The sequence below is a fragment of the Mirounga angustirostris genome, unplaced genomic scaffold (genome assembly GCF_029215605.1).
Source record: "Mirounga angustirostris isolate CCGP_5_RB_7025 unplaced genomic scaffold, mMirAng1.0.hap1 SCAF_5, whole genome shotgun sequence".
NCBI classification, from domain to species: Eukaryota; Metazoa; Chordata; class Mammalia; order Carnivora; family Phocidae; genus Mirounga; species Mirounga angustirostris.
Genome location: NW_026991713.1, coordinates 101,943,496 through 101,956,432, shown reverse-complemented (window position 1 = coordinate 101,956,432; position 12,937 = coordinate 101,943,496). Strand labels below are relative to the sequence as shown.

The 12,937-nt window shown below is 55.4% G+C and overlaps 1 protein-coding gene across 1 annotated transcript in view; it reads right to left on the bottom strand.

Annotated features, from left to right (window-relative positions):
• The window catches only part of WNT5B (Wnt family member 5B), a 107,150-nt gene extending 97,133 nt beyond the window's left edge, over positions 1-10,017 (bottom strand). The window contains exon 1 of the mRNA XM_045874114.3: positions 9,360-10,017. Within this exon, the coding sequence (XP_045730070.1) occupies positions 9,360-9,365 (6 nt within the window). The 5' untranslated portion in view covers positions 9,366-10,017. The remainder of the gene's footprint in view (positions 1-9,359) is intronic.
• Between the last annotated feature and the right edge of the window lie 2,920 nt (positions 10,018-12,937).

Sequence of the window (12,937 nt, the reverse complement as noted above, 5' to 3'; positions counted from 1 at the left end):
GAGGTGAGGGATGCTGCTAAACATCCTACAATGCACAGGACAGCCCTTCTCAACCAAGAATGATCAGGTTCAAAATAATCAATAGGGGTGAGGTTCAGAAACACCGTTTTAGGACCACAAGGAAACAAAAGTGGTAAAGGTGGGACCCTGGGCCTGCCGCTCATGAGACGAAAAGGCAAAGAAACCCTGGGGCTGGCTCAGCACAGACCACGCACCTGTTCATCATTCTTCTCATCGACAAGTTTGTGCACCTGCTACAGGCCAGGCCCTGAGAGGCACTGAAGATGGGAACGGGCACAGTCCTTGTCCTCGAGGCCTCGCCAGCGGGAAGGGAGAAAGCACGACAGAAACACACACACGTCTAGGAACACAGATGTGCCTGTACACGTGTGTGCAGAAAAGACTGAGAAGGAATGCTCCAATATATTATCAGTGACTGTCTCTAACTTGGAATTCATATTTTTATTTTTTTCCGCGTTTTTCCATGAAAATAAGGATGAATTGAAAAATGAAAACAATTCTGTGTTTTTCAGTGAGCACGTCTTAATCTCATCAGTTAGAACAAAGAGAGGTATGTCCTGGGGCCACAGATTCCTCCCCGAGTGCCCTGCCTCTGGGATCTGGTGAGGGATGAGGGAAGAAGAATGGGGAGCCACAGAGCAGAGGAAGAACCCCCTCTTCCACTTGCAGACTCTTCCAAGTCGATGCGGGAGACCCCCGTGGCTCCTTCAATCCCTTCACCCGCTATGTGTTGGGCACTGTTTTATGGGCTCAAGATACAGCACTGAACAAAACAGACAAAATCCCTGCTCTTGGGGTGTTGATATTCTAGTAAGAGGAAGCGGCCAAGAGACCAAATATGTAAAATAGATAAAAATATGTATGTTCGGTGGTTATAAGTACTATGGAGAAAAATAAGGCAGAGAAGAGGGTCGAAAATAGGTACGAGGGAGGGGGAGGGAGGAGGGGCAGTGCCGGCAGAGGAACAGCAAAGCCCCCAGGCAGGAGGCAGGAGCGTGCCCGCGGGGCTCACAGACCAGCAAGAAGGCCACTGTGCTGGAGCGAAGGGAGAGAATAGACGAGGTCATAGAGGGAAGCAAGGGTCAGGCCGCCCAGGCTAGGGAGCCACTGTAGGGACTTTGCCTTTTCCCTGTGCCAGACGGAAGGCCATCGGTGGGCTCTGAGGGGGAGAGTGGCAGGATCTGAGGTGGGTCAACAGGGAGACCAGTCAGGAGTCCATCCCTGCGAGCCCAGAGAGCGCTGCTGGTGGAATGAGCCAGGAGAGGGGTCTCCTCTATGACACATGGTCTCCAAGTTTCCCTCTCTGCCTGGCCTGGACGGTTTCTTCTGGCTTCCTGTTCTTTCTGCATTTCCACCCTATACCGCATGCCCAAACCACCTGTGACGTGCACAATCATAAGATGGGTCTGAAGCACAGGATATGGGAGGATAAAAGACTTGAGAGGTTTGGGAACACTGCACATTTGCTACTTGCATGTTGGAGAAGTTACCAGAGGAAAGCTACTGAAGTTCAGAAGCTGTATCTTGCATCTCCAGCACCTGGGGCATGCCCAGATCAATATTTGTTATATGAATAATCCAATCATCATCAGAAAATCAGTAAAGGATGGCATATTTACTTGGCAAAACGGACCGATTTTTAGCAATGAACATGCTATACAATTCCAATGTTCGTTGTCCTTAGATCAACAATAACAAGTATACATTGGATATCTTTTTTTTTTTTTTAAGATTTTATTTATTTGATTGAGAGAGACACAGTGAGAGAGGGAACACAAGCAGGGGGAGTGAGAGAGGGAGAAGCAGGCTTCCCGCTGAGCAGGGAGCCCGATGCGGGGCTCGATCCCAGGACCCTGGGATCATGACCTGAGCCGAAGGCAGACGCTTAACGACTGAGCCACCCAGGCGCCCCTACCTTGGACATCTTTTAAGCTCAGACACTGTTCAGCCACAGTTTTAGCTCTGAGGATGCAGTGCAGAGCCAGACAAACATGGGGCAGGGACAGACTTTTAACAAGAACTAATAGATGAACAGGAGACTTACAGAGGGCAGGAAGGGCTCCAGAGGAAACAGAGAGTGCCGTGGGCAGGTGGCAATTCTGCTTGGCAGGCCCTGCCTGAGAAGCTGAGACCTGAATGGGTGGGGAGGAGCCATCGGGCCCAGAGAGGTGCCAGAGCCGTGCAGGCAGAGGGAGCAGCAGGTGCAGAGGGAGCAGCAGGTGCAGAGGCCCCAAACGAGCTTGGGGTGTTTGAGCCGCATCATGCACACCCATGTGTGGCAGGAACTGGGTGTGACAGAGAGAAGTGCAAGATGAAGCTGGAGAGGCACGAGCCAGGCGGTGGAGGGCTTGGAAGACCTTCATGCAGGGCTGGGTTGTCTTTTTCTTAATTTATTTTTAAATTTTTTTTTGAGAGAGAGAAAGAGAGCGAGAGTGTGTGCACGTGCAGGAGCTGAGGAAGGGCCGAGGGAGAGAGAATTTCAGGCATACCCCATGCTCAGCACAGAGCCCGACACGAGGGGTGTCGGTCAGAGACTCAGATCGTGACCCGAAATCGAGTCAGATGCTTAACCGACTGAGCCACCCAGGTGCCCCAGGGCTGGGTTGTATTTTAAGTTGCAATGGAGGGGAGGAGGGTAAGGAAGTGTGAAAGCTCCCTGTGAATTTCAGGAATGATACACAAACTCTGTAGGAAACCCTGTTTGTAATGGCTCTGTTTCTGACACCTCTGAAAGAGATGCCTTTGTCTTAGAGAATCCGGCAGATTGGGTAAGGAGCAACTACTTTAGGATTGACGATGGGTAACCTCTGGGTTTTGACAAACTAAAGGACCCAATCCAACCCCCTAGGGGCAGCCTCACCTCCATTCTGGAGAAGGGCTCTTAGCTAGGAAAGCGAGTCAGTCTCTGCAAGGGCAGAGGTGTTTGGGAGGGTGGACAGTGAATTTTAAATGTCTGAACTGGAATGCCTGTAAATGGGAAGGCACTCTCAAGTTTGCCACAGGGAGCTCTGCTTTACCCACTACTGTGTTATAAACCCTCACTTCCTCACTCAATCTGGCTACCTGCTTGACACCCAGGGACGTGGGAGCGGGAGACCCTGCAGTGTTTCCATCTGCATATATACTGTATGACTCTGTCTCACAGTGGGAACCAGACCTGGCCCAGGAGAGAAGGGAAAACTCTCAACTCTCATCTTCCCCTTTATATTTAAAACTTATTTTAGATTTGATACCATAGAGGTTACCCTTTTAAGAATAGAATAAGAAAATACAACATGTCAAGAATTTGAGTGGTTTCCAAACACAGGGATTATATCAGCATCTGCTTAGTTAAAACAATGGACTTGTTTGAGACGGGGTCAGCAAGACCCCTTCCCTCCCAGCCAGGGACTTGCTCCTATCTCAACCCTACAGGACCACATCCACTCTCCTGAGACTGTCCCACTTTTCCCTCCCTCATGACAGCCAACCCTGAACATTTGTGCTCTCCTGGCTTGGGTCATCCCACAAACTGGGACCCTCAATTCCCACTGATGTAATGATCAAAATATCTATGCTTGGAGCGCCTAGGAGGCTCAGTCAGTTAAGCAACTGCCTTCAACTCAGGTCATGATCCCAGATCCTGGGATCGAGCCCCAAGTCGGGTTCCCTGCTCAGTGGAGGAGCCTGCTTCTCCCTCTCCCTCTGCTCCTTACCCGCCTGCTCGTGCTCACTTTCTCTCTCTCAAATAAATAAATAAAACCTTTAAGACAAAATATCTATGCTTGATTGGACTCCATCATGTTCATGAGAGTCTTCGAGAACTGGCCAGCACAGGCTGACTTAAGCAACAGGTATGCTGCTAGCGTCCCACACAAAACAGCTCCACCTTTAAATGCAGAGCGAGCAGGGGTCAGGGACGGGGGAGGACTTCTAACTGCACGGTCAACAGGCCTTCATCAATAGCCCTGTTAACGGTCCTGCAAAGTCCTGGGCACAGCTGCCGTGCTTTATATACACTGAGCTTACTACAGCCTATCTCACAGCAATCACATAAGTATAAAGGTACTGTTTCTACTTTACAAGGGAGGAAACTGAGGCACGGAGAAGTCAGGTAATCTGTGTCGCCTAAGAGTACATAGCTAGCTACGGAGTGCTGGGATTCACGCCCAGGCAGCCTGACTCCCACGCGCTGGTCTCTATTGTCTTAGCTCTCTACAGCCTCTCGTATCATGGCATATCCTGATAGTACAATCCAGAACTCCTCCCTGGCCTCTTCTCCCCTCCCCCTGCCCGTGCCCCATTCACCAGCTCCTGCTCCTGAATGTCACCTGGAATGTTCTAGTTCTAACCTTATGTGCAAAATCTCTTTAAAGGTTTGATTACCGGGATTGCAGCTCTTGCACCCCAAACAAAATTTGTGTGAAGTTTTTAGTAATTCATTATTGAAATTTTCCCAGGAGAAATTTCCCAGTGGTGAAGTATATAATCTTAGAGATGATCTATGAAGGGACTCATCTGAGCTGCAGCATCCCGCCGCGATAGCAGCCTCCTACCATTGCGGGGTATCTGCTGGGAAGAGAAATGCCGGCTGGGGCCGGAGTCCTGGTCCTGACCCAGGAGACGCCCCACATGCAGGCACAAGAGCTCAGGCTGCTGTGCAGCTTCTCCCCTTAAAGTCCTGACTCCCCCTCCGTGGAAGAGGGCAGAGCGGAGATGCAGCAGTGGATTACCCCCAGCTCGTGTCAGAAAAGCTTTGCTGCCGTATTTTTCACTCCCCCAGCAGGAATCAGAGCAAACCTACCGACTGAACATTCTAGATAACTCTAAAGTGACCTTTCGGGGCTAAAGTTTGCAAACCAAAAACTTCTAATCCACTGCCTTTTCTAACTAAGCCCGGCTATCGGTTTCCAGGCCTGGGGAAATCCACTCCTGACCTTTTATCAATTAGTCAGACAAGAGCAACCTTTGCGGAGTTAGCATTTCTGGGGCTCAAGGGGGCTGTAGAGGAGAAAGGACTGGAAACCCTTTTAAGAATGGACTCCGGGGGCCTGCCCCCAGAACTCAGGCACCAACCCCAAGTCACCCGAAGCTGGAGACAGAGCCTCGCCATAATCCTCCTCGGGAGGCCGACTAACCACAGAGGCCCCTGCCAGGCCTGAGCCCAAAGCCAGGAGCACAACCAGAGCCTCCTGCTCGACCACAAACCCTGCCTGCAAGAGCTCGATTTGTGAAACAGTAACTCTGTGAAGGCAGCCGGCCCAGCCCGCCCCTCCGGTGGGAACGCACCTCCTTTGATTGGCTGCTTCCCGCCCCCCCCAGGCCTGGGCCTGAGCAGACGGATTTCCAACAGGAACGAGCTAAAGCTGTTGAAAACGACAGAATGCTAGCCCTGGAAGAGGCCTCCAACGCCCTCACTCTATGGAAGCGACAACTGACACCCCAAAGGCAGAGGCTACAATGCACCCCGCTCCCGACAACCCCCAGCCCCCCCAGCCCCCCCACCCCCATATAACCTTCACGGCAACACCTCAGGAAAAGAGGCTATGCCAAGAACTGAACAGACAGACAGGTTGGGATTTGGGAGGTTTGGAGGTTTGGGGGTGCAAAAAGAAAGTCTGAGAAAACCCCCCTGTGCCTTTAAGGATTGCACAGCTGCCAGCACGGTACTTGCTCTTATAGGGGTCCCAGAGCCGGGCGGGCGGGAGGGCCTGGGTAGTGACCAGTCAGCATGGGCCCTGGGGACCTTTGGTGGCAGCCTGAGTCTAGGTGTCCTGAAACCTCCGTGCATGGCACTTTGAGGGTCTCCCCCAAGTACCAAACCAGGTGCCAAGTCACCCAGGAGGAAAAGAGTTGGGAAGAAAGCCACATGGGTGGAGAAGCAGGGAGGAGAGAGACCGACTTTAGAAAGTCTAGAAGAGGATTCATGTAGCCCAAAAAGACCCAACTGCAACCACAGGGGCAAAGAAGTCAGGAAATGCTGCTGGAGCAGCCAGCCCAGTGGCCAGCCCACCAGCCAGTGGGTTGAACTGGGATGGAGAGGGGTGGAGGGTAAATTTAGCCAGGTAAACAGGGCCTCTGCGGGAGGAGAGGGCCTGGTAGCAGCAAAGCAGTCACCTGCTCCGCGGAGTTGGGCACCTCTCGCTGCAGGGAGGGTGCGGCAGGAACGTCCCCAAACAGCAGGCCCGCTCCCAGGTCCGCTCCCGGGGCTCCGCCAACAACGGGGTCACGCTGCTCCTCAGCACTGGGGAGAAGGTTATTTTTACTTTAAAAGGTGGCTCAGATTGGAAACTATCAGATCTTCTCATCTCTATCACAGTTTCTATTCCCAACCCCTCTGCTGGATTTTTCTGGACTCAGGCACACAGTTTGAAGATGCTCAGTAGAAACCAGCCAAGAGGGATGCCTGCGTGGCTCAGTGGTTAAGCGTCTGCCTTCAGCTCAGGTCATGATCCCAGGGTCCTGGGATAGAGCCCCACATCCAGCTCCCTGCTCAGCAGGAAGCCTGCTTCTCCCTCTCCCACTCCCCTGCTTGTGTTCCTTCTCTCGCCATCTCTCTCTCTCTGTCAAATAAATAAATAAAATCTTAAAAAAAAAAAAAAAAAGAAACCAGCCAAGGATGCCCAGATGAGGCTGGGGAACCCCCACATTCTCTCCCTGCTAGGGGATCTTTCTATCAGTGCTGTTGTGGGTCTTGAGCGACCTGAGGAGTCACAAAACCCACCAGCACCAGCACAGCTGAGGACTGCATTCAGCTATGGGGCTGGAACACAGGTGGTGTCTGAGGGAAGGAGTGTGTAGAAGACTAAGGAGATAAATGACAGTTTGAAAAGGAGCTAGGGAGAACAAAATCAGAAGAGCGAACAGGAACGCCTTTGTGGACCTGTTGGTTGTTATTTCAGAGAAGGCAAGGACTATCACCTCATATAAAAATTTCCTCCCCTGCTGGAGATGCCAGGTGGGGCAGTCCAGAAACCAGCAGAACTATCCGAGAAGTAAAAATTAGAACTAGTCCTCTGCTCTTCTTGAAGAAGAGCAAACAAAAAAATCTTTCAGCCGCCGCTAGAGTCGGGGGTGGAGGGGCAGCGGGGGGAAGCATGAAATATGCAGGTGATTTCTGCTTTTCACAGCATACGGCGCCCAGCAATTCGGCAATAGCTCTTTCACTTATGCTTTGGGGTTAGAAAAAATTTTAGGAAACAGTTTTTTCAAGTCAGTAAGACACCCTTCGAGATACTACAACTGCCAAATGGACTAAAGAGGAGACTGGTTTTCAGGCACCCTGACCAAACCCCTAACACACACACGCCCTCGCTCATATATTCATACTCAAATATATAAGGAACCAGAGCCTGGGAAAGTAGGAAATCCACAGATGGAAGAGGGCCAGACAGCTCCTCCAAGGCTGGCTTCTGCCCCCCAGCAGTCAGAACCACCCCCCACCCCCGCACCACACACATAGCCCCTTCCCCGCCTGGCCCTCAGTGTGCCACACGCCCCCGGTCTGATTTTCTTTAGGAAAGGAAAGGGAGCTGTGGCTGCCCTTAGGTATTTATCCACAAATCGTCTCTTTAGGTCCTTTTATTCTATTCAGCTCCTACCCTGGTGTCAGCTCCACCTGCACATTTTAGTGCTGAGACCTGGTGTTAAGTCTGCCTCTTCCCTTGGGCTCGTGGACTTGGCATCACCATGAAGAGCACAGCTACATCACTCCTCACAATTATGCAAAAGAGGTCTCTCAGCATTGCCTTCCCTTCCCAGGAGACACACCTCCTTCTTGCCATTTATAACCACAAATCTTCTGTGTCAAAGAGAGAACAGACACTATTTTGAAATGGAGGAAAACCACCACTCAGCCTTTCATAGGTCGGTATGTTTGCCAGGACTTGTGTGTGTGAGCCTGGACAGGCGTGTGGGCACAAGCTTGGGGCCTGGCATCCACTCATCCATGCCTGAGATTGGGAGTCCTGCCTTTGATAAGTCAAGCCCACATGTGAATCAGACAGCAGCAGGAGTGGCTGGGTCCAGGAAAGGGTCCCCAGGCTTTTCTGAGGGTGGGTCCACTGCTCCCCCTGCCCTCTGTTGCCTTAGGGGCCAGCCACAGGAGGCACCCTAAGGTTCCACCCATGTGTGTGCCTAAGTGCTGATATTGGGCCCTGCCCCACTGACCCAGAGCTTTCTGCACCCACATTGATGGCATGGTACAGATGTCCCAAAACAGCTCTGTCCAGTGGGCACGTTCCTGGGTGACTGTAGCAGTTCAGAGGACTGGTAACATGATCCTGAGCCTTTCTCCTCCAGGTACCAGGCTGACACTCTGCCCGAGGTGGTAGTAACTGAAAGCTTTTGCCAATGTGGTCAGGAGGCAAGAGCAGGGAAGGAGGGGCTGGGCAGAGTGGAGAGCAGATGCCTCCGTTCACAGCTGGGTAACCAACCCCCGGGCTGAGCCACCTCGGTTTCCCTCTTGCAAAACGGAAGCAATCAAGCTCCATGCACATTGAATCATCTGCAGGATGGAACTATCTAGGACATTTGGCTCTGACTGGAGGGCATGGCCAAATAGCCACGGAGGCTCCACGAGAAGATGGAGAAAGAGGTCACTTCTCACTTCTCCCAGGGCAGAGATGGATGAGGCAGAGGAGCGGAAAAGCAATGAAAGAAAACAGGAAGGTCGCAATTCCATTCAGGGCTTTACCTGCTCTGAGGCTTAGGCAGGAATTCGGGCACCAAACTAACCCTGCTCGTGGGAGTTAAAATAATCCAGATGTAGCCCTCGCTCCAGTCTGCTGATGCGGGGCGCAAACCTCAAGCACAGGAGTCCAGCTGGGCCGACCAAGCCCGGAAAACTGAGCGAGAAGCTCCGAGGGGCTCGCACGGGTCCCGGCCGCCCTCCCCTGGGGACGCAGAGCCGCGGACGCCGGGGCTGCAGCGGGCAGGGCGAGCAAGCCCCAGCCTACCTGCCCGCGGCCGGGAGCGCGCCCTGGGCGCCCAGCCCCGCACGCTCGCTGGAGGCAGCCGTGCGCCGAGAGCCCGCCGCCCCAGCTTTGTTCGCGGCCGGGGGCGGGGAACTGCGCTTCCCTCGGCGCTCCCTGCCCCCCACCTGACCCGCGGCCGCCCGCTCGGCCCGAGCCCCGCGCGGTCCCCCGCCGAGCGCAGGGCCCCGCTCCCCGGAGCCGCCGCGCCGCCCCTCGGCCCTCCCCGCGGCCGGCAGCCGCGCGCCGCGAAGCCGGGGCGCTCCGGGAAGTTTTGGCCGCCGAACCCGGGAAGGGGACGCCTCCCGGGCGGCGACGGCCGAGGGCCGGGGGCGGCGGCGGGGGCCCGCCGGCTCCCTTTCCCACAGCGGGCAGTCGGGCGCTTACCTGCATGTCGCGCCGCCCGGCAGGCCCGCGGGCTCCGGCTCGCCGCTCGGCTCGGCCCGGCTCTTCCAGCGCCCGGCTGCGCTGGGTCGGCCGGGCGCGGCGGCGCGCGGTCGGGGGACCCCTGCCCCGCCGGGGGCGCCCAGGGCAGACCCTGCCTACTCCTCTCAGCGAGCGGGCCGCTCGGGCCGCCGCGCTGGCCTCGTCATCCGCCGCCCGGCGCGGGGCTGGCGGCGCGGACCGGCGCGCTCCCCTCCGGGGGTCCCGCCGGCGCGTCTGCTCGGTCCCCCAGATGCGGGGGCAGCCTCCGCGGGCCCCGCGCAACGCCCCTCCTCCCGGGGCGGTCCTGAGTCTCGGAGTCCGCGCACCCTGCTGTCGCCGGCTGGGGGAGGGAGGGTGCTCCCTGCTCGGCGCCCGGGACCCCCGAGCTCAGCGGGCGGGGGCAGTCGGGGAGCGGAGCCCGCGGCCGAGCCGGAGGGAGGCCCTGGGCCCAGGGCGCCCGGCTAGGGGCGCCGCCGTCGGTCGTCGCAGGGCTGCGCGCTCTCCTCCGGAGCGCGGGACCCGAAGAAGTTTCGGCCCCAAGTTGGCTGCGGGGCGGGTGGTGGCCGCGGCTCGGAGTGCAGGGGCCGGCGCTGGGCGAGTGGATCCCCGGGGCTCCGCCGCCTCCGCCCCGCCTCCCGCGCCTCCTCCCCGCCCCCCGGCAGCCGCGCCGGCCCCCGGCTAGCTCCTTCCCACCGGCGGAGCCCGCGACACCCCTCCTCAGGGCTCCTCCCAGGCGCTGGGACCGTGACCTCCGCACCTGCCTCCCGCCGCCCGGGCGCACTCGCCCGCCCCCTCGGCCCCTCGGCAGAACGACCCCGGGCCTCGACGCGGGGGTGCCAGTGCCGCCCCCCGGAGGCCCGCCGCCCGCCCCCTTCCTCCGGCCCAGCACACCCGCCGCCTCCTTCTCCAGGAGCTCGACCTGGTCCTCCGAGAGGACCTGCGGGACTCACCCCTCCAGCAGCCCCCTCGGGACACCCAGCGCTCCTGCCAGGAAGCACGGAACTCGGGGCGCTGCAGAGCTGGAGGTTCTGAGAGCCGAGAGGGATACAGCAACAGCTCTTCCATTTACACCAGCCACTCGCACGCGTTCATCCTCCTTTGAATGCCCCCCAAAGAAGCAGAGTGATCTGTTATTTCCGCTTTACAAACCCAAGTCATCCCCTCCTAGTCCTGGACCCCCCACCCTTCTCCTACAGCACCCAGCAGAGATCTCAGGGATAAGGAAATCTGGTGGAGGAGGGGGCTCACCAAGTGAAATGTTTCCTAATGGGAAATGCATCCTCTGATCGCTGGTGCGACAGGCTGAAATACTGGCCTGCCTTTTTATGGAGAAACTGAGGCATAGAAAATTGGCACTACCCGTCCATATTTACTAAAGGGAATTAGTAGTCTGAAAAGTCCCTAGAGCCCAGTTTTTAGCCTGAGCCCAGACCGATGTTTAAATACTTTTACTGAGGTCCCCAAGTCCTGTTGGTAAGTTAGCTCACAGCACCCCTGGGTGAGCTGTCCAGGGAGTTCAAGGCTTCACAGAAGACAGAAGCTCAAGCTGCAGCTGCTGGACCCTGTTCCAGACCCCAGTAACAGGGCACCAACAGAGAGCAGCCAGCAAGGATCCAGGGTGCCTTCCAAATGCCTTTTTTTTTTTTTTACATTCTGAAACCCCTTCTCTTCCCTGAGTGAGTAGGAGGTCACCCTGCCAAAGAAATTGCCTTCGAATGCAGTACAGTGAGGAAACAAAACAAAACAATAGTAATAATCGAAGGCTTTGCCTTTTCTTAATTAGTAACCAAACAAGGTGACAGCTTCCCCCTTTTAGTGGGGGAAGGGGGCCACAGGGAGCATGAGGGAGTGAGGGACCAGGAACCCACCACATTGGCTTGGCTATAAGGAGCTATTGTCCTCTGGCTTTTACAATAAGGAAAGTAAGAGCTGTTTTAGCAAATACCTGACTAATTAGAGGGAAAGGCTTCCTTGGAATTGTGCTGCCTTGGGCCGGAGGTTCTCTATGACTTTTCTCACCTCACAGTGAATGGGGTTTATGAGACCAGGTCCAGCAACCTTAAATGAATGGCCTATAATTGCCATGGCAGGGGAGGGGGCGGGGGGCTGCCTTCACTGAGGGGAGCTAGTTCAAGGCTTTTTCTCTGGGGACAGATAGGACTGGGGGCAGAGCTGGTCTAAAGCAGCCATAAAAGCTTTGAATCCACTTTGTCAAATTACAAATAGGCTCAGTTCCTCTCCTCCTCGGAAGAAAGCATCAGTCCTGGGGTTAGGGTCTTTGTGGGAGGTCAAGGGAAAGTCTTGTCCAGGAGGCCCCTATCATTCCGGAATGCAACCTGGGGGATTTGGGGGGTCCACTTCATACAACCGTTTATTGAGCCCTCAACATACAGAGATGACTGAGACCGGTTCCCAGCTCAGGAAGTTTAAAGTCTAAAGGAGTGGGGTGGAGTTGGGGACACACTTCTCATTCGGGGCCTAGAATGAGCACAAGAAGGGGCACCTTTGCTTGGTCCCGCTGACGACCCAGGAGAAGAGCCAGTGACAGACGACAGCACCCCCAGCTGAATGCCTGCACGTAATCCTTCCCCTCCTGCCACAGTCTCTGTCCAGGATGAGTCAAAACTTGTGGCCCATGGAGGAAAGCGGCGGTGCCCCCAGGAAAGGGGCTTGTGGCCCAGTAACTGGGAAAACATTCGAATGAGGAGCAGACAGAGTCCTGGGCGAGATTCCCAAGGGAAGTGGTGAGCGCCCCATCGCTTGAGTCAGCGAGCTGCTGGGGAGTCTAGAGCCAGCCCTGGAGGCAAGCCCTGATGGGAATGCGGATGGCTCTCACCCATGTTTTGTCTGTGATTGCTGGGTGGGGTCTCTTGCCTTCTCCCCTGAATAAAACATATCCTGACTTGGCATTTGTGGTTTAAACAAAGAAAAAACAAATATTTGGGCCTATGACAACGTGTACTGATTCCTGCTCCTTTTGGTGGAGGGAGACACGGTCCCCCCTTTCTGGCCATGTCCTCACAGGCCACCAACCACCCCCCAAGGTCGGCTCACTAAACCTTGTCAGAAACAGTCAGAGGACCCAGCGTCCTCCATTTCCTTAGCTCTCTGTGGCTTTCCCATGGGGGGCAGATCCGGGGCTGACCTCTGGCCCTTGGACTGTGCCTTCTTAGGGCAATTGTCCCCTTAGCCGCCCCGGCCCCAGCAGGAAGGGCTTCAGGTAACGCTTCTGCTCCCGCCCCTGGTGGCCCCTGTTGCTGGATAGCCCTCCCAGTCCACCCCAGCCTGCTTCTCTGGCCGCTTTCAAAGCATGTATTTGGGATGCACAGAAAATGTCCTGATGAGCCTCCGAAGCCCCTAACAATCAGAGAGGCAAAGCGAGTGACCTTTTATCCTGACAGCCGCTTCGCAGCTGGTTTACCTCTGCTGTCTGGGCTTTTCAAGGCTCCTTTGGTATTGTTATCTGGATGTTTTCCTAAGAACAAGGGCTTAAAAAACTGGTAGATTCTGACCCAAATATCCGGACATCATGCATAGAA